This window comes from Megalops cyprinoides, chromosome 9 (genome assembly GCF_013368585.1).
Source record: "Megalops cyprinoides isolate fMegCyp1 chromosome 9, fMegCyp1.pri, whole genome shotgun sequence".
In the NCBI taxonomy this organism is placed as follows: domain Eukaryota; kingdom Metazoa; phylum Chordata; class Actinopteri; order Elopiformes; family Megalopidae; genus Megalops; species Megalops cyprinoides.
Window position 1 is genome coordinate 7301767 of NC_050591.1, and position 22149 is coordinate 7323915.

A 22149-nucleotide genomic window follows, 5' to 3' on the forward strand; every position below is an offset into this window, starting at 1 on the left:
TAGGATATATATATTCTGTTTAAATATATGCTTGTTAAAATGTTTTTGATTGTTTGCTTAGAAAGGCAGATCTGTGATAGTGACTGGATTTATAATGATAGACATCTGATGAAAAATTAAATTCGAGGTCTTTTGCCCAGATGTGACATTTCCTGTAACTAAACTGTTAAATGTTAGCCTACTTAGTAGAAAAGGCTTTTTAATAAATGCCACCCTTCAGATAATGGAGCCTCATGTACGCCTATGGTAAGATGTCAGTTTGGACATCTAAACTGTGCTTGTTTAGATGCCAATTATGCGCATGAGTGCCCATACAGTATTGGAGGGTGAGCTATGACATTGAGATGTAAAATCCCCGTAAATCCTTTTCTCCGGACCGGTGTTAGAACATAAACACTTAATTGAATGACGTTAAAATTACAAATACGAAAACTCAGTAGTTATATCAATGAAAACGCTTAAACCCCAAAATCGAAAGAAATCCTCGGTTTTCATTCAGATCTTGATCACGTGACGGTAGAACACTCCTGCGGAGTCAAGGATGATGACGTACTTCGACGCGCCGACCAATAGCGGCGTCCGTTTTGAGGCTTGTGATTCGATGATAAACATAAGTTAAAGATCTGTGTCGCCGACGTTTAGTGTAGCCGAATCGTCGTGGTCAGTGTATGCTAGAGAATGATAAGGAGAGCATTTGGACTTGAAGGACTGCAGACATCCACGGGCAGAGTGTAGTCGGTGAGAAACTGCAAGTGCATACACTGGGTGACTGTAGGAGGATAGCTACAGGGATAGCTTAGAAGTGAAAGCCAGGAGGCTAACCATTTGCTGCCTTTTACTGGCCTCACAAATGCATTCAGCCAAGTTCGACTAGTTACATATTTCACTGTCCCGATCCCCTGCGATACACAGACTGCTACAGCTGCCACCCCCATGTACGGGTCCCGAGAATGATAGAGAATGAGTCAGAGAGATACCCTGGTTCATCTGTTTGCTGGAGGGTGAGTGTGATGATTTTTTTTTAATTTTCATCTCTTGGCAACAAAGAAATGCATGCCAGTATTTATTATTTCAGTTGTCATTAATAATTGTTTGAGGTTGTGTGATATTTAACGGGCCTATGGGTAAGTAGATACGTAGCTAGACTAGCTGCATTGTATTGCAATTCTCAGTCCGTTAACAAGCGAGGTGACATCTCTGTCGCTGCAGCTGAGTGCAGCTATTTGAGATGGGATTTGTGACACTGACCATTATTAAAGACTACAACACGATACGCCAAATGTCTTAAACGCCTTGTGTGTACGCCATCAAACCGCTTTGGTCAGGAATGACCAATATGCTTAGCTGGTTTGCTACCTTTTTAAACGCTAACGTCGGGTGGATGACAAGCAAGTTATCAGACCAGCTAGGTTGTTATAATTACATTGTTTTCAGAAAAAAAAATCAGATGAGGGTCAGATATACCCGATGCTAAAACTAGCGGCTTCGATGCAAGGTAGCTAGCTACTTCCTTCGTGGATATGCTGTCATGCGTTATGTCATAGCTAGCTACATGTCGTTAATATACACTCGCCGGTAGCTAGCTAAAACACTGATAATTAATGCCACCTAGGGCGCGATCAACGGTGAATTTGCTAACGTTGACTGCCTAGACAACGGCATTAATAGGCCTGGTTTAGGGTAGCAAGTTGTCTGAAACCGGGGATCTGACTTGACTGTCGGCTAGCCGAGGTTTGCCATGGAAAACAAAAACGTTTTTTCTTCACACAACGTAGCCAACAGTAGAGTAACACTACATCATAACACGAAGCAATGCAATGAAGATGTGCGTTTGATCTTTAACCTTTTAATTGCAAGGGCGAATCATTTTGAACGAATCTTTTCAGTGTAGTGTAGTGGTTCACTATTCTGAAAAATCGTTCATTTGAGTCGCAAGTCAGGCAACCCCGGATGCTTTGAGAGACCTGTGTGGCAGACTGTAGAAAACCGAAAAAACTAATGATAAATGAGTGGTAGAAAATGTTAGTGGCCATGCAGCTGTTCGGACAGCGTATCAATGACATTGCGCTGAAGGAAACGCAATCCAGTACACGGTACATTGATGCAGCGTCCAGAACCGCCCCCTCTCTCCTGGCCCCCTCTACGTGTACAGCTTCTGACATCACCAAGTGGGCCATGGAATTAGCAAGTCGTAAGGGGAGAGCTGAAGGCGGGAGATTTAAAATGGTCACTTTGGGACACCCTCTGTACTTTGTCTGCGTCCCAGTATTAATAAAGTTGAGTACTTTCCTATATTCCTACATCCTCGCATTCCCTGTGGAACGGCAAAACTCTCCAAATGGGAAATTTGTCATGGGAAGTTATGGGAATCATTTTTTTTGCACAGTCTTCCTCTCTGACCCTTTATTGTCTTTACTCTTCAGGACAAATGGAAATTGTCTTTACAACCTTTTTTTAGATTATAGCTTTTAATTTTAATGAAGTAAAATTCAAATTTGTAACATTGTTTGAACATTTTTAAACCTTAAAAATAGTGGTTTTATGTAACAAAAATCTTTTGCCTTTGTTATGAGGAAAACAAATTGAGATTAAAAAAAGTCTACAGTTTAACAAAGTTTGACATCTTAGCAGCCTCATCTTATTCATAGGCCCTGTTCCAAGCTTAGTTGTGCTCTTGACACCCTCTTCACAGTATTATATTTAGATTGTTTTACATGTGTTACTACCACATTTACCATCAGAAAATTACCTTGTCTATGGGAGCACTCATCCCTGAGGTAAACCATCGTTGCAAGCAGGTAGCGCAAAGCTTTTGTTTTCCCAGCGTGCCTATGACAAAAGCATGATCTGTACAGTGATGCTTCGTCACTGTTACAGGGTTACACTCACCTGAGATGTCAGAACTCACATGTTTGCTCATATAACTTTGAGAGCAAAAAACAATCTATGATCCATTGTAGGACTCACCTTCTATTAATAAGTTTAAGGGTGGGTCTGATACAAACTTAAAATAAAGTATGCTTGCATGAGCATGATTTTAAAGCAAAAAAAAGTGTGCTCACTTGGGGTGTAAGCATTTTAAGGTGCGTACTAGACATTGCCTGTCATTCTGTCTCTTGTTTCTTTGTGCCCTTTGCAGGTAACATTTTCTAGGTCAGGTGTGTTTTGTGTATTCGCAGTGACTGTTACTTGCCGATAGTCTGGTGTTTGGCCTACAGCTTTTCATAGGTCTCTCATTGCATAATAAATGCATAGCACAGGAAGTTGGTACATATGTGTTGCAAATGTTGCATGTCTCCTTTCAGTGTCTTAAGGGAACGTACACCTAAACTCCGAGATGTTCTCCATGATGGAGCGTCTGTCACCCTGTGCCAGAACCTCTCTGTCATGGGAAATATCATGACTGATGATGGGGCTAATGCATCACCATTATAAATGTTTGAGTTTTTGTGATGCCAAGAAAAGGGTTGTGAAGTCACACTGAAATGCATACCTGTATGTGCTTTCTCTGAATAAGTACAGTTCTGCTAATACTGAGCAGTACACTTTTGCCCATCCCAGAGATGGGTATAGAGAACATTGACAGTGTATAGAATTTATGATTAGTTACTTTTTGTGTTTTCTTTGTTTAAGATTTGTGACAGATAAAATTGACAGTGGTGGATAGTTTCTCATTTTTTGTGTTTCAGGAATGTGTGAGGTACTGTGTAGAATGAAGGATAGGTGTCATCTCTGCTTGAGTGAAGCATCCTTGCTCTTCAGTTGTCCTACCTGTCTCATCTGTCATTCTTTCGTTCCTGCCCCTACTTTAACAGCTGAAGTCTGTCCCTCTTGCTTGGCTCTCTCAGTATAGACACCCACAGTAGCATTCTCTTCCACAGAGACAGGCTTGCCAGTCTGTGCTCATGCGGCTGTGTGTGCCTGAATTTGAACAAGCATGCGGTCGTGTGCACCCATTAGAGAGTCAATGCAGTGTTAAACCCACCGTGTATTTTGAGCACAGCTCTGTGAATAGAGCAGGACATAGACGGGAGCTTGTTTTGAATGGACTTAAATATTTTCCTGTGGTGACTTATTACGAAAGTGGAGAACGGTGCTGGCCAAGTCACACTGTGCAGGCAGCATGGTCTCAGATACTTTGAATTCCTCAGCTTGTTTGTGTAATCAAATCACTGTCATTTAAATTTACTCTTCTAAATTTACTTTACTTGATTTTAGAGTCATCTGTCTTGGCAGTGTTCATACGAAATAAATTGTCCAACTTGATTACACATTTAGTCAGTCATCAGGAGTGTCCCACTCAGTTTTTGAAACTGGATTTTGTCCCCATATAGAGCCTTAATCAGTTAAACTAGTTTGTTGTAATAACCTTGGGGGAGTTTGTTATTCATTTATATTAGCTTATATGTAGGATCCAGTCATTAAGCATTTATCCTAGGCATATGATAATCATCAGAGCAAGCATATAATTTTGGGAGGCTACCCATGAGGTCTGTGTATTTTATGTGTCAAATGTACAATGTGTTCTGTATGTAATAATTAAGTACGCTACGTAAGTACACTAAACGGAAGACGAAAAGTGAAATATATATAGTGAATTTGATATATTGGGAATATATATTTTGGTAATATTTAAAGCACACCTGAGCTGTTTTTTAATTACTGTACTTGTTTTTCCTTGTCTCAACTGTGGTTGGCTAAATTCTTGCCTTCATCACTTCGAACCATGGTTTCACCAGCTTTGCAGTGAATCATGCGGTATTGTAACCAACACAGGGTGGACCTATGGAAGTCCGTTTTCATCATGAGAATGTACATTTAATTGGCTGTATTATGTCATAGCATGTATCTTGTGTTTGTTGTGTAAGGGCAGCCCATCTAACGTTACTTGTTGGCATTGCTCTGTACCAGGTGTGGGGGCACAGTGGGTGCCATTCTGACATGCCCGCTGGAGGTGGTGAAGACCAGGCTGCAGTCCTCCTCTGTCACCCTCTACATCCCTCAGGTGCAGCTCAACACCGTCAACGGACCCAGCGTTGCACGAGTGTCCCCAGGACCCATACACTGCCTCAAGTGAGTATGCTGCCACCATCAAAGTTGTCATCAGCACCTCCATTATTCTAACTGGGTACCCCCCGCAGTGCCTCAGTTCAGCACCATTAACCAGCACTGCCTCAAGTTAGCTAACATACAGCTAGTTAGCAAGTTATTTTAGCCAGCTAATTGTTGCATGTCCAGCTTGCTAGTTATAATATCTAGCACATTTGTGCTTCTGTATCCAGCAAATCCAGTCATGTACCTATTTTAGTTAAATGAAAAATATGTATTTATGCAAAATATTATATTGGTAAATTAGTATATGTCATACTTTGTACATCTAATTCATAACTGACAAGAAGCATTAACATCTAATGTGCTGCACTTTACATTTTGGCAAACAAGTTTCAGCTGTGTTTTTGTCTGTTTTGTGTCTTGAATTTCTCTGCGTATTTAAGATGTTGACAACAAATCAGTGGTTTGACTGACTTGTCTGTAGTGGGCTGTATGGTCACAGGCAATGGGAGCTGGTCTGGGTTAAAAAAAAACAGATAACCTAGATGGCTAGCAAAGGAATGCTAGTGCCTAGCTGGATACAATGCAGCCTTAGTAAGTGGATTGCAGGTGGTTAGCTAGATAACTTGCTAGTATATGTGTTCTAATGCTGCAATTGGGAACATGGCAACAGGGGTTTTTTTCTCTTTCCTGGTGAAGTTGGTTGCTAGCTAGCTAGCTATGAAGTCATTACATGGTCTGATTATGGCAACATTGATTAATTTGACTATTTGTAGTTCGGTGTAAATGGTGGACTAGCTGGAAAAAAAACTGTGCTTGTCACTTTCTGGGCTTTAATTAATGATCCTGGCTAGCCAGTTCTGTAGCTAGCCAAAACAGATCTTGTTAGATTGTTTAGGTCTGTTTTAACCCACTCTCATAGTTTGTTTCATGTGACAGTGATTCACAAAATCATTCTATTGTAATTTCTGTGCTAGTCCATTCTCAGTATATGTCAATGGGGCTCTTGCCCTGTGCAGTTTTTTCCCAAATAATAATTTGATCAACCAAAGAAATAATAAAAACTTTCACCAATACAATGTTACTGCAAGAGTTTTTTACATTTAAAACATGTCTCTGCCTTTTTTAAAGGGGTGTTTTCCTTAAAATGCAGTTATTGCGATAAAAACACTTCTTCACACAATGATTGTGATACAAAATTACATTTCTGTCCCAACCCTACAAATACATCCTGCCTCAGATTGTACAAAATTTCTACTCTTGATTTGCTGTGGTCTAAAAACTGCACAGGCAATTCTCACGTTATGAAGTTTACAGCATTCAAAAAGAGACAACTTAGACAACTCATATTGATCACAGTGTTTAAAAAAAGTATTTCTGGTTTTGGTTTTTGTGAAACTCCAAAAAAACAGCAAGTAAGATTGTACAGTTTTTAAAAATGAAATGGTAACACAGTGCTTATATGTGAAGCCCAAACCCACCTCCAACTCCTTTCCATTCCATTGTACTGTTTGTTCAGCAAGATATTCTCAATTCTTTACTCCACAGTGCAAAATCTGCCAAAAAACGGATTCTGAAACCTAAGCCCACAAACTTGCTCTGAAGGAAAGAAGTGGGTCAGTTGTCAAGAAATGCTGACTTCATGTAACCCATTCATAAGCTGTGGAATGCCAAATCTCTCAGCTGAATTTTTTCCAACTGGTTTTAAGATCGTAGAACTCAAATAGGCAGTGTTTATCTGTAGAAAGCATATTTTATATTTCTGCCATACGGACTGGGAATTTGCTAAATTGCACAATATTCCTCAAAATGTGTTATGTGCTTGGAGCATTGGTAATTGGCATGGGATAAAGAGATACAATGTTTTCACTTTTTATCTTCTTTTGTAAATGTGTGTTTTCCTTTTTATGCAATCCTGCTTGGAATTACCAATTGCACAATAGGCTCATCCCATCACAACGATCTCTTCAGTTGTGCAGACTGCATAAGCAATGTAATGCTCTAATATACATCCATACAGCCAACAGCCATGTTAATCATTGGAAGATAAGGGCTTCTCCTCTGACGTCATTTGAGTAACTGGCAGGCACACGACAAATCACAGTGCTGATAAGCAATATGAAGCAACATTAAATCAAAACTAATCCCTCTTATCACTGCCTTTCTTTCTCTACAGGTTAATACTGGAAAAAGAAGGAGTGCGTTCTTTGTTCAGAGGTTTAGGGCCTAACTTGGTGGGTGTGGCTCCATCCAGGTATGAGGTGCTTTAAAGTCAATGAAATATAATAGCATGTGTGTAATTATTTGTGAAACAGTTTATTGTGTACCAGTACCAATTTTGCTGTGCTCCACAAGCTTTATTATCTGGAGCCCAGTAGGAAAGAAGTTGAAAGGAATTGGTGAAAATCTGAAGTGTAATACTACTGCCATTTTGGGTCAGTGTAGACAACATTTTATATACTAACTCAGTTGACTAGGGACAGTTATTCCTCAAATTTCCATAAAAATTAATCTTGTTTTTATTAAATAGACACCGCTTGGCGCCCATTGTAACTTTTTTTGTGTCGTCTCACATCAAATTAGTAAAAGCCCACAGAGGAAGAATTTTTCACTACTAGAATGACTGAACTGGCTGAAAAGACAGGAATTTTTGGCATTGATTGATTTCCAAGACAACAACCGTTCACTTGGATATCAGCCCCGTCACCTTGCCACCTAGTTGACCTAGAGCCCTGAATGCAGTTAGAGCTAGCTGACTGGAGGCAAGGAAGTGCAGACAGTGATTTAAGTAATGTTTACTTTAGCTATCTTAAATGCTTTCTTTCTATAAACCAATTTCATTCCAGTTGTGTAATTTCTAGAGGTAGTTATCTGATTAACATTAGCTGACTTTTAAAACTGTGTAACTGTATTGGAAAAGCACTCCCTGCTTTGGCATGGTACCAGTAAGTTACCATTGTTTGTCTTTTTAAATATGCAGTGCTGTGGCTGCTTTGTGTTTTGTAGTTAAAATGGTTAAAACAGATGAATATAGTTTATAGTTTATAGTGTGTATGTGTGTATATATATATATATATATATCAGTGAATGGGTAAATGACTCTGCTGTCAGAATGACTAATATGATTGTATCTGAAAAAGTACACAGGTAGGTTACAGAATAGTGTGTTTTTACTTTCAAGATATACTGTACATTTCAACACATTGTTAAGCACAAGCAGAAGTGTGTCGCATGCTGAGCTTAGTGATGCTCAGATGGCAAAGCCAATAAAAAAGCTTTGAAATAGTAAAATTTCTGAATTGCTATTTAAGTCCTGAATTTATTTTCTTAATTATTTAGGGGAAATGCACCCTAAATATATTAGCTGTATGTTGCATGCTTTTACATGTGTGTAATGTTAATTTTGTCATCTGTGTGTAGATTTCTCTTTGATCATTTTGTCCCTTCCACCTGCCTGTAGAGCAATATATTTTGCTGCCTACTCCAGCACTAAAGAGAGGCTGAATGGCGTATTGGAACCCGACTCCAAGCTGGTGCACATGGCCTCAGCAGGTTTAGCAGGTAAAAGTCGTTTAGCACCGCCCGGCTGACATGTTTGGCGATGACCCTGTGTGTGCGTACTGGTTTTATTTGTATCAGACCTTAAGGACAAATTTCTTTAGAAAGGCTAGTAACTGAGACTAAAGCAGTATAATGAAGATTCTGTTAGCCTTACTAATGAATTAAAAGATGAACTTTCAACTTTTTAAGAGGCTTTTTCCTTATGCTTTCATATTACAAATGTACTATTAAATAAATATTGTATTAAATATAAGCACTTTTATGCTGCTCTTTGGGGTGTTCTTTTAACTGGGGGCAGGAAACTTGTCAAGTTTTACCTTTCAAATGCTCTTCCTTTTTCAGTCTTTAAATGTAACCCTGATATTGTTCAGTTACCAGTCTTACCTTTGGTCAGTTATTTTTTTTACATTTTGATTTTGATTTGGCTGTTTCTGGGGCATGTTGCTAGTCGTACTTGGGTAAAATGGGCATTTTGTGTACATTTGCTAATCTTATTTAGAAGAGGGGGGTGTCCATGGGGGTATGGCAAGTGGTGGGACTGTAAAGAAAGCACAACCAGAAAATGAAAGGTTTATTGTGCTTCGCGCCCTCATTGCAAGGTGGTTTTTGCCCATGTGAGGAACACCAGCCTGTTCGATAGAGACGTGTGTTTTGTCACAGCAAAAACTAAAGCATATATATCGTAGTTAACGTAACTGTTGGAAGGCCTTTCACCAGAGCCTTGAATGAGAGAGGATCCCTCTTAAGACACAGAAAAGCCCTCTTAAACCGCATGGGCTTGTGGTTTCCAAGGTATGTTGACATTAGCAGCAGAGGTCTTTTATGTCTTAGTATTCGCTAATTAAGATCTCTTTAGCTGCCCCCCTCAGACTCTTAGACCAAAATACTGTTAAGTACCACAAGCATAGGTGTATAATGTTTTGGCAGTTCTGCTTTGTATAGATTAGGAATATTTAGCATTTTAATGAATAAGCAAATTCTGTGGTCATTTAAAAATTTAATATTTTGTTCTGTCAGTATTGTACATGCATGGGCATTTTTAATATCCTTCCTCCTCTCTGTGACAGCTGCTCATGAAATGAATTTAATGATTTTAGTATATATGTGAAACAAAAAAGGATTAATCAAATAGATAAGATGAAAAACAGACGGAACTGTCCAAAAACAAAATATATCTCCAACAAATTTTGGTTGTGCTTTTCAAATTCTTTGTTGCTGTTGTTTGGGGGGTAGCTTAGCAGGGACAAAGAAAGGAAACCAAAAGTCTCTAACCAAACAGTCTGCTAACTACTAAACAGTATGGCTTCACACGCTGTTTGTACCATATGTAGTACAGCCAGGGGGCGCTAACATTTAGGGGCTGGAGGCGGTGGTCCTCGTGGCTGACGCCGACGGACGGGGCGGGGTCCCCGGCAGGTGGACTCCTCAGGTAGTTCACTGATTTCTTCTCACAGTTTGATGATGATGATGTCATGAGTCATAGCCAACACTGCAGCTGGCCTAAAGCTCCTTGTCTCCTAGCCTCTTGTGATTGCACAGTTTTGTCTTTTTTTTCCAACATGCCCTAAACAACCTGTTTCCCTACTAAAGGCAAAGAGCTATACACACCTTTTTCCAAGTCAGAAGTGAGGAAATGCTAACCTTGTCATTTTCAAAATGAGCATGATTTTGCTACAGGCCTAACACTTGTGCACGTACATTTCCATACAGTTTTCTTTAGCTGTTCTGCAAAGGTATTAGAGAAAGCTCACAAAGTAACTGCAGTGTGCTGGTCATATTAAGGGCCTTTTCTCAGTCACCTTGTTACAGACACAGTGGGAGAACTGCCTTACATGATGTATTTGCTTACTATGGTGTGAGAAAAATGACACATTGGCACTAACAGTGTGATAAGTAGAGGGAATGTGACCCATCCTGAAAAGCTGATCTGTCCTTGGTTTGGCTCGTCATCTTTTCACATCCTCGCAGGTCTTTGTCACTCTGGTTCCATGTCACTGATGTAGACTCCATGCAATGTACAGTGGCGTGAAAAAGTATTTGCCACCTTCTTGAGATTCTCTGTCATTGACTATTTGAAGCACTGAATGGTTTCAGATTTTCAAACAAAATGTACGCCCATGTGAAAGAGTAAATGCCCCCTTAAACCTAATGTCTGGTTGGACCACCCTTAGCGGCAATAAGTACAACTGAACGCTTCCTGTTATTTGAAATGAGCCTTGCGCATTTCTGTGGAGGAATCCTGACCCACTCTTCTTTGCAGAACTGCTTTAACTCTGACAGATTGGTAGGTCTTCAAGCATGAACTGCTTTTTTCAAGTCCTGCCACATCATGTCTATTGGATTCAAGTCAGGACTTTAACTAGGCCACTCCAAAGCTTTAATTTTGCTTCTTTTTAGCCATTCAGATGTGGACTTGCTTCTGTGTTTTGGATCATTGTCTTGCCGCATCACCCAATTACACTTTAGCTCAGCTCACGCACAGATGGTTGGAGTTTCTCCTTATCGATTGTCTAATTCATAGCAGAATTCATGCTTCCTTCAATGATGGCAAATCACCTTGGTCCCGAGGTAGCATAACATCCCCACACCATCACACTGCCACCACCATGTTTCACTATAGGTATGGCATTCTTACAGTGGAATGCTGTATTCGCTTTATGCCGGACATAGGAAGGCTTGCACCTTCCAAAAAGTTCCACTCATTTGTCCATAGAAAAAATTCTTGGGTATCATCCAGGTGTTTTTTTTAGCAAAGCTAAAGACTTTGATGTTTTTCTTTGTGAGCAGTGGTTTTGGCCTTGCTACTCTTCCATGAAGCCCATCTTTGCACAGTCTCTCTCTTATTGTTGGATCAAAAACACTGACCTTAGCTGATGCTAGAGAGGCCTGCAGCTCTTTGGAAGTTTTTCTGGGATCGTTTTAGACTTTCCCTTGTGTAATATTACATTTTATTTGAAGATATGAAACCATTCAATGAAAGAAACATGCAATAAAAGAGGAAATAAGGAAGGGGGAAAATACTTTTTCATGCCACTGTAAATGTGTGTGTGTGTGTGTGTTAGAGTGGTCAGTTGATTTTAAATGATTTAAAATAATTAATTTATAACCATTTAATCACATTTGTACACAGTGCCAGATTGATGATTTAAAGTGAACAACAAAATCAGATAAAGATTTAAGTAACTTTTACAGTCCTCTGTAAAAGTTCTCCAGTAAATAAAAGCTAAATAAATTACCTTTTTTTGTTTGAGTAAGACAATCTTGGATCCTTTTTACCCCCTGAATTGTAGTGCTACAGAATTTCAGACTGTCATGCTAAAGAGTGCTACAGAGGAAATGCACATCTAAAAAATTTCCCTCTGTATCCTCAGTACTCTTCCATAAAATACAAAGTAAAGATAACTCTGTACAGTCAGTTTTTAGTCTGACCAAATGTAAATAAAAGGATGACAGAATTTCTTTTACACAGAAATAGGCATGGAAACAAGATATTTTGGAAAAAATAAATAGAATGTAATTCAAGCACTGAAAGAACTCACCTGTTCAATTTGAAAGCATTGTGTCCACTTTACAGTCCTGCTCTAAAAAAAAGAAACTCCACACAGCTCGGATACACCGTAATGAAGCTGTCACCTTCTTTTTTCATGTGCAGGTTTACATTAAACAGTGCCATACTCACGCAGATCGGGCTGTCTGCAGTGCTGATGGCGAAACCTGCTAGTTCTGGCCAGCGGCTCAGACAAAGTTTTGGAAAAGCTGGAAAAAAATGTTATTAGTGGATGAAAAAACCTACCACAATACAACTACTGCTTTCGGGCTTGAAGATTGACTGAGTGTGAAGATTCCTGGGAAATAATTCCCCTTTTTGAAAAATAATCAATCCCTGCATTTCTTGAAATATCATTATGATAAACAGCACACAAAATGTTACGCAATTTTAGTTACATTTTTTAGTCTAGTCTAGTTCAGTTGCTGAGAAAAGTGAGCTTATCTGTGTAAGGGTTATACCTCCCTCTTCTGTGTATTGTTATCACTCTGAGCAAAAAGCTTAGCACAAAGTCCTATTGTGACAGGTGTGCAAAAAAATTAAAAGGTATGTGTGTGCCTGAATATATATGTTATATATACATTGCAATACAATATGCAATTCGCCTGCAATGTCTTCATGCTCCAGAGTTTGAATACCACTACGCTAAATAATGGTAATAGAAAAGCATTATAAATTAAATGAATGAATAGGAAAAGATATTCATCTGTTTTTTAAACAACTGACACTTGTGAATATGATTAAGGAAATGCATTGCCAGGTTGTAGTTTTCCAGATTAATATTCAACATTCATGCTTTCATTGGGAGCTAATAGAGGAGTGTTGCCCCTCTCAGGGTCCTAAGAATAACTGATGAATATTAAAGGTCAGTCAGCTCATCACAGACAAGGCTGGAACACCATGCATAGACCTGTAGATATGAAGGTGTCCCAAAACACACACACACACACACACACACACACACACAGTCTCAGTCAAAGAAGAATAACTTTACTCTCTTTCATAGTTCTGTCATGATCTCCCATTATAATGTACATCTGTGCCATAACATTAGGCAGGGATGACAAGGTTAGCATTTGAACAGTTTTCACTTGATTAAAAATGTTTCATGCTCTTTTTCATTTCTTCCCTTATTGAACAAGGCATGCTGGTGATGATGGAGATAACACTTTGCATCAAGTACTTAGAGTTACAAAATCTTTGATCAAACTGTTTTTTTTTTCTTTTGAATTTGCTTCACTTTTTGTCTTATCTTTCTTTTTTATACATTATTTCTTTCAAGCTGGCGATATGTCACCTTTTTAAACCACAGGATCAAAGGCTTACAGAAGGGTGTACTTAAGAAACTGGAGCAAAGTACATGAGAAGAAAAGTGGGGATGGGTGAAATGAGGTCGAAAGGGGGTGGGAAGGGTTGGGGGTTAGAAATGGGGGACAAGGGATAGCCAGTGTTCCATTCCCATCTCTAATGAAAGGCAAAAAAACAAAATGGTTCACTGCTTGTCATTGTGGTACAGAAAAGCCTGTGTCTATTTTAGGCATTTACTGTAGCTTTCATCTGCGTGAGTGAGATCCCGCCATGTCAGTCCCCATACCTGCAGCTCTTTCTGCAGCTGTAAGGAGTAGCTTTGCCCCCGTGAGTACTCTCCACAGAAGCTCTCTCTCTTTCTCTATCTTGTATATGATCCACGCTTTACAGACCTCTCTCATCAGCCTCATGCTGCTGCACCATTACTCCTGACTAGACTCATAGGTGTCCTTATTATCCATTTAACGTGTGCACACTGTAGATGTTGCTCATTTTCTGAGGTAATCATCTTTTTTTAGTTTGTTTGGATTTGAAAAAACGTCAACTTGTTGTGACTTCATTTTGGTACATGGAAACAGCAAAGATTTTCTCTGCTAAATCATCTACATTAACAGCCACTGTTTATGTGGGCACAGGCACACACACTCACACACAGTTTCACACACATACACACAAATGAACAAATGCATTTTTATAATACATTTTAGCTCTTGATCAGAATTTCTCTTAATTTTTTACAGTTTTGTTTCTCACATTACAGAGCTTTTGTTCTGTTTTATTGACAATGCGCCTCATTTAATTCCAGTTAAAGTGCCAGTTTGAGTTTGTGTTGTTCTCCATTTCTAGCCGAGGCCTCTTACCTGTTAGGCAGTAGTCCTATGTTTCACACCCCAGGAATACTACTAGTAAATCACATGAAGGATTATTCACTTCATGAAATAAGTCTTATTTACAAGGTGTTCATAGTGTTTTGTTCAGGATGTTCACAAATGATTTTAGATGTCAGTTACTGTAGATGAATTGCAGTCATGAAGTCAAAATTAACATTTTTTTGTTTATGCTCTCTTTGATGCAGATATAGATGACTGTTTCCATCACAGTATTAAATAGTTATTTGCTGTAGTTTGTAAGTTCTTTAAGCTGTATTTATGGCTTGAACTTAGTTGTAGGAAGTGTCTGTTTTTTTTAGTCTGTAAGCATTTAATGACTCAAATATTTACCCACTGCAGTTCATAAGGGCTTGTTCTTTGGAAAATGTATTACCTATGTGATAAACACAGCTTAAAGAAATCAAAAGAGGCCATGCTAAAGCTTACCTGTAGCAGTGCCATGTCTAAGTCTGAATGCCTGCTTTACTTTCCCAGGTTTCACCGCCATCACCGCAACCAATCCCATCTGGCTAATCAAGACACGCTTACAGCTGGATGCCAGGTAAACAGAGGACACTCTGTTATAGTGTGTTATCCTCATATACACTGTGTTGTAGCTGGTGTCCTGACATTGCCAGTGTAGATTTGCAGTTCTCGACAGCCAGGCCTAACACTGTAATTTGAACAGGGTTCAGCTTTAAGGCTTCTTCTCACTTTCCTGGTCTGGTTAGATGGTCAGAAATCTGCTTGCCCAAACCAGATTTCTACTTGCCCAGATATGGCATATTTAAGCTGTAGTATAAAGCAAGTACAAAATGACTGTCCTAGGCTTGACTTGTCTTTGCTTCACGATTTGTTCTCCCCATGCAGAGATCCACTGGATCTGTTCCAGCGTTGTCTTTGCTTTCTAGGTTCTCCTTTCTGTAATTGTAACTCTACTCAAAACAATTGATATTTTGTAAAGAAACTAAATAACAGCTGAACAATTGTCACTTCACTCACCCCGTCCTCTCGCAGTTGAGACGTGAGCAAGAGGATGTCTAGTTCCAAACTATAGAGTCCCATACTAGGGTCTACTTTTAGCTGCTGGCACTGCCCAATTTGCCCTTGCTGCTTCAGTGGGTGCCAGAAACATGGTACAAACACTGCCTTTCCGAGAGAAAATATAAAGTTAGCCGCACTAGCTAGTTGGCTGGATAGCTAGCAGGCTAGTTGGTTGGCTAAGGTAGACTGGCCAAGTGCTAGCTAGCAGCAAACTAATTTTGCCTATTGGCAAGTAACATTAGCTATGCAGGTTACACTTGCTAGCTACATACTTATTGTTTCAGACACATTGCTAGCATTTTTATATGTTATGAATACACAGCTGCAGAGCTGAAGCTGACACCAGTGCTAATTTACTACAACGCGACGGTTGTAGCTACTGTATGTTGTTGGAAACAGCACTGAGTGGTGCCTCAGTAAGCAGTGTCTGCAAACCCAGTTTTTGGCTTCTGGTGAATTCAGTTCGGTTAAACCTTTCTCAATGAGTCATCCTCAACAATATTAATCAACTTGCTTACTGGCCGTAATGCACAGATGGCTAGTTGACTGGCTATTTTTTCAGCTGCCTAGCGATATAATAATCAGCCATCTTGCTGGTTATACTGTATTAAGTAGCTGAGCTAAACTCTTGAGTTATATAGCTAAGCGAACTGTAATAAAGAGTTAACTATAAAACTAACCAGGCAGCTAGTGACACCTACAACTAGATAAATCGGTTTCTGTTTGGCCGATTGATTAAGACTTTCAGAGGTTGCCACATCGTAAAGACTAGCAGTAGGAGATTTTCTCTCGAGATCCCCTCCAATTTGCGACCCAGTGGTTAAGAAAGCGGAGAATGTTCTGGCTTGAAGGAACCAGGAGGGCGACCCGTAAGCAGCTGTAAAAGGCGCACAGGGCTGCTATTGGTAAAGGGATGATTAGTTACAGGACCCAACAAGACCCGCCTTGTTCCTTTTTATACAAAAAACATACACAAGGTTACTGGCTGCTTTTATTTACCCTTTATTTACTCTTGGCAAGGAAGCAGTCATTACTGTTGAGCTCTATTGAGTCTAACAGCAGGCTCTGTGACTGTTCAGAGGAGGCTAATGCACAATCACTGATTTCAAAAAAGGAGATTAATTCCATATGGCATTTCGTATTATCCCATCTAGAGAAGGTATGCTGACTATACTATACTATACAAGGAGTTTAAATGCAACTGAAGTGGTCGAGGCAGTATCTGAGTATCTGCTGAGCTCCTGGGCATGTACAGTAACTGCTTTCTGTAATTTTATATTTACATCACTCAGTCTGCATTCATTGTGTTTAAACACTGTGTTACGGTCGGCTCGTCGGACCGCAGCATAAAAAAAAAAGGGAGGCGGACAACAGAACTGACTTTCAAAGAAAGAGTAAATTTATTAAAGTTACTAAAAGAGAAAGAAAGAAAAGAATATGTCTAGGGGAATGAATGGGTGCGTGTCTGTAGGAGGAGTAGACAGGTGCGTGTGTGAGGAGTGGGCATGCACAACGCGACAAGCCCCGGAGAGACGCCCGCTCACGGTCATATAGCTCACACCGACGCCAGGTGTTACTAATAAGCAATCAACAGTTCCCACCGCAGCCTGCAACCTCTGCGTGGCCATCACAGGAACTACAGGGGAAGCAGGGGATCGTAACACACTGGCACAAGAGACATGTCATCTGAACTCAGATTACGTGTTTGAGGCTTACCACTGAAATATTGACTTTATGCATATGCATGACAGTGTCTTATTTTAAGTGCATTCAGTGGCAAATGGCCTGCTGGAGAATAGCTATTTAGAGCAGTGGTACAGGACTGTAGGACCCCTTCATCGGCCTGTGTTTTTTTTTTTTTTTTGTGCCGCAGGAACCGGGGGGAGCGGCGGATGAGTGCCTTCGAATGCGTCCGACGGGTCTACCGGTCAGACGGTCTGCGTGGCTTCTACAGGGGCATGTCGGCCTCTTACGCCGGCATCTCGGAGACTGTCATCCACTTTGTCATTTATGAGAGCCTCAAACGCAGGCTGATGGAGGCCAAGGCCGCCTCCAGCGTGGATGACGAGGACGAGGACGACGAGCCGGTGAAAGACGCCTCGGACTTTGTGGGGCTGATGCTGGCCGCTGCCACGTCGAAGACCTGTGCCACTTCCCTTGCCTACCCCCACGGTAAGTCTGCCAGTGATGGGGGTAGGGACAGGGGGAAGGGGGTCAGGGGTCAGGATGGATTGGGTGGCATTGTGTAATTCTCAGTGCTTTACAACAATTTTGAAATGATTTAAAAAAAAATAAATAATAATGTTTGTCCCCCCATTTTTTCACACCCTTGTAGAAGTAGTTCGCACCAGGTTACGAGAGGAAGGCACCAAGTACCGTTCATTCTTCCAGACGTTGTCTGTGGTTATCAAGGAGGAGGGCTATCGAGCCCTGTACCGTGGGCTGACCACTCATCTGGTGCGGCAGATCCCCAACACGGCAATCATGATGTCCACGTACGAGCTGGTGGTTTACCTGCTGAACGGGTAACCACGCCTCGCCCAGAGAGAGGGGGGCAGCATGGGACGGCCCGCTGAAGACCAAAGGAGACTGAGGGGATCGAGGAGACTTTCTCAGACGTCCAGATTTTCTACGAAGGGGGGGAAGGAAGTGTTTTCAGCATGAAATGGCAGAGAGTGAGAGGGAAGGTTTTTAAGAGAAAAGGGGAGGGGTCAGGTTGGTTTAGTCCCATAACTTCAGGCCTTAGCAAACAAAATACAAGAAATGAGAAGATTAAAAACAGCAAACTGGCATAAACCTTTCCGGTCTCCCTGTTTCCCCCACTTTGTCGCCCTTTCCTAAATAAAGCTGCTTTAGAAGAAGACTGATTAAAGATGGATAATCAGAGGGGAGAATGCCCAAGTATAATGAAAATGTGATTCAGTAAAACACTGATAATTAAAATCACACTTACTAAGTGTATATAAAGGTGATGCTTGAATAACACAGATGTTCCTGCCTCTGATGGCAAGCCTTTTTAAATAGCCATTCGTAAGGGTTTTTGTTAGGGTTTTTTTTTTTTTTTTTTGGTGATGTTTTCATCAACTTTAAAGTTGTGTTCCCCCTCACCTGCAGGATGAAGGTGGGGGGATAGGGTCAGGGCATACTTGTTCATAATGGCATTCAGCAGACTGGAAGGCAGCAACTTTCCTTGTCTGTAAAGAGCTAAGAACGTACTAGTACTTGAAACAATCTGTCATTGAAACCTGAGAAGTACAGTATTAAGATTCATTTGTTCATTTCTCTCTACTGTATTTTCATTCCCTTTGAAATGTTAAAATGTTGGCAGTGTTAGATACAATTAGATTTATAGTTAGATTACATTTAGATACAGATAGATTGATTTCATATACTGTTCCCTCCATGTTTATTCACACGCCTGGCTAAAGAGGACCAAATACGTTATGAAAGGAAAAAAAATAAATATTGAATAATATTTTTCAGCTTAAAATTTTAACATTTTTAATGTTATTACCATTGTACGGAGCACATTCAGATCCAGAAAAACCTGATGGTAAAGATGAACTCACATCTTTAAATAATTTTTAAAAAAAAATCTCATCTCAATCTCTACACCTCCATCCAATCAAACATTCGTGGTTCAAATTCAAGAAAGAAGTTCATAAACAAAAACTACAAGGTCTGAACGATCTAGAGCAGTGATGTCAGGAGGGACAGGTAAAAATTCTGCCTCAGATTTGCTACAGCCTTATAAAACAATACAGTAAAAGTCTTCTCAGAGTCATCCATGATATAAGATGATTTATAAAATACTAACTACAAGGGATATGATTAATAAATGCTGTTGAAGTTTGGGTATAATATTTCTGCATTTTGAAGTGGCAGAAAAGAGATCCAATTTGTACATTGATCTTGTGGTTTGACCCCCCCCATCTGTCGCCTTTCTCAGTTTTTCTGCCAAAAGTTATGTCCCTCACTGGACCACAGGGCTGTGCTAGAGTGATTGACAGTATGGTTGAGCCTGACAGGAGCTACCCCATCTTAACTACTAGAATGTAACAAGTGTTGGAAAAGGCAAGCCCAGCAATGGTGAAAACCAACCTTTGAAACTAACACATACAAAAATATAAATATATATATAGAGAGAGAAAAAAATCTGTTTAATGTATTAGTGTTTTGTCAGCTCGCAGGGCTGGTGACTTGATGGTCTTGGGAGTTGAAACTTGATGGTAATTTTATAGTGGCCCAGAAGTGAGTAGGCCTCCCGGGCAAAGGGGTGGCACAGGACAGCCTTGTCCCACATTGTGGCTTAAGGGCCACTCCGTATGCACTTTTGTGGCCTATTTTGGCTTGTGATAAACTCTTTATTAGTCTTACATTACTGAGAGCAGTGTTATGAGCAGGAGAAAAATCTTGCTGTAAACGATTCCTGTTGAAGATATTGTACCGTTAGGTGTACTGACTTGTGAAAAATATTTATATATGTCTAATACGCGCGTTTGTGTATGTGTGCGTGTGTGTATGCAGTATATATATGTGTGTGTGTATGTATGTATTTATATATACACATACATGCACATTATGCGTATACAATATAGGGATATTCTTTTTCCATACTTTATGCAGTTTGCAGAACTGAGTACTTTAAAAACTGTATTTGTTGAATATCTTGAATTTTTTGGAAACTTGCATCATGGCGTTAATACGAGAGTAATGCATTCTTCTTTTCTTTCTTTTATTTGACTGCCTGCTGACCTCAGACTCCGCGGGGTACTGCTGAACAACGTGGTCTCTACGTCTGGGCCACCCACCGTATTTTTTTCCTTTTTATTTCTTCCTGTGAAAGTTGTTTATGTCTCCCTCAGCGTCATGTTTACATTGATGTCTGTGTCCTGCGAAGCATCCAACACCCAGCGCGGCGTGCGTGTGTTTGTATGCACCACCCCCAGGCCTCATCATAGTTGGAAAATGCCCTCTGTGGGCTTTACATGGCAATCTCTACATGTCTGCCATTCAGCAGTGGCTTTTTTGTTTTGTTTTGTTTTGGTTTTTGTTTTTTATGTTTTTCATTTGTCATTTATTAAAATGTATGAGCCTCAGATACAGATGTTAGCTTTAGTGTATGTACAGTATGGCACCATTCCTAAAAATGATTGCTTGGGAGCAGTGTTTTGTGTGTGTTGTGAGTACACCCTGTGTATTCCTGAATACATGTTTTTTTATGTTGGCATACCTTAGATGAGTTGTGCAGGAGTTACCTCACTGGGCCACGTGACCTGAGTGGAACGGCCTCATGTCTCCATCGCAGACCTATCTGGAACTCATTCGTCATTCTTTCTGCAGGCATACAACCCCCCCCCCATGTTCCAGAACTCCTTTCACTGGAATGGCATTGCATTACGTTTCATAGCAGACGCTCTTATCCAGAGCTAGCTACATAACTGACATATCACAACCGGCACTTAGCCAGCCAGATGAAAGGGGTCAAGGCGTGCTGATATAATCTGGTGTTCTTTTTTGTGTCAGTTGTTGCCACGGTCTCCTTCGAATTGCAGTCTGTAGTACCACTAATGTGGCCACTGGTTAGCTGTTGATTTGCTCAGTTTGGTTAAGGATGTTTTTGTAACTATACCACCTAAGGCTTGAATAACCATTGGTTTCAAGTTGCTCCTCTGGAAATCCAGGACTGACGTTCCTCTTACATTATGATATATTACATTATTACATCATGGCAGCATGTTTATGTAGAATAAAATAGGCTGCTTTACTCCACAGCCTCTTTAAATTGAGATTTTACAATGGAAGTTAAAATTGTTGAGGTCGGTGTTGTATTATCTTGCTGTGAAAACTGGAACCTATGCCAACGCACAATTAATGACCCTCGATATGATCAGTAATGCTTTGACTGTCTTGGGGTTGAAAGCAGGCCCAGAGGTTGCATGCAATGCAAGCAATCTCTCGTGGTTATCCTGTGCTGCTAGTAACCGTCGAGTACTGTAAACATACTGAGACATGTGGTGCCAGCCGCTGTCATCTGCCACAAATAGGACATAAAAACCCGGCTCCCAGGACCTTCACAGGGATTCTGTAAAGCAATACAAAAGGAAGGCGCTGCAGCTTGTTTTCTGGAGACAGTCCTGGATTTTTTTTTTTTTCCTGCACAAAAACTGTCTACGATTTGGTCATTTTCATTTTGCTACCCTCATTACAGTTTTGGAACAATTTTGTGCTTGTGTGTTTAACAGGATGCCTTGTGACCTCAAGATTCCTTTCGTTGTACATTTGGCTTGTGTCTTAAATGAGTATTGCCGGTAAACTTGTTTCCCTTCTCCCCTCATTTCTGTTTTTTTTTCTTTCAGGATTTTTTTGAGCTTGTTGAAAATGTGGCTTACTCAGTGCCACTCTATGCATTATCATACCCCCTTTGTACAACAGAAGTCAATAAAAAAAAAAATCAAAGAATGCAGTGTGCCTTCTATGTGCCTTGAATGTGTCTTCACATGCCCTCCGTTGACTCCTACATAGCCTTGCTTTTGGTATTCTCTGCATCGTTTCATTTTTCCCATTCATTCAGGCTCAATTATTTACCCACTATAACATACAGTATTTACTTCCAACTGATAAAAAAGCCTGTCTATGGAAGTAAGAATGCAAGCAAATTTAATTCACCAGCGTAAACAAGCAGATCTTCAAAGGACAATTGTATTCATGGATTTTGTTAGATCTTGCAGTTTACCATATCAGTCACAAGGGGTCAGCCTATCTCCT

The 22149-nt window shown here is 40.2% G+C and overlaps 1 protein-coding gene across 1 annotated transcript; it reads left to right on the top strand.

Moving 5' to 3' along the window:
• Nucleotides 1–660: 660 nt before the first annotated feature.
• LOC118783234 (solute carrier family 25 member 36-A-like) lies at nt 661–18949 on the top strand. Its single transcript, XM_036536993.1, has 7 exons — nt 661–1001; nt 4912–5073; nt 7229–7306; nt 8513–8613; nt 14833–14899; nt 17255–17553; nt 17717–18949. The coding sequence occupies exons 1-7, from the start codon at nt 961–963 to the stop codon at nt 17908–17910; spliced, it is 942 nt and encodes a 313-aa protein (XP_036392886.1). The 5' UTR covers nt 661–960; the 3' UTR covers nt 17911–18949.
• Nucleotides 18950–22149: the final 3200 nt, after the last annotated feature.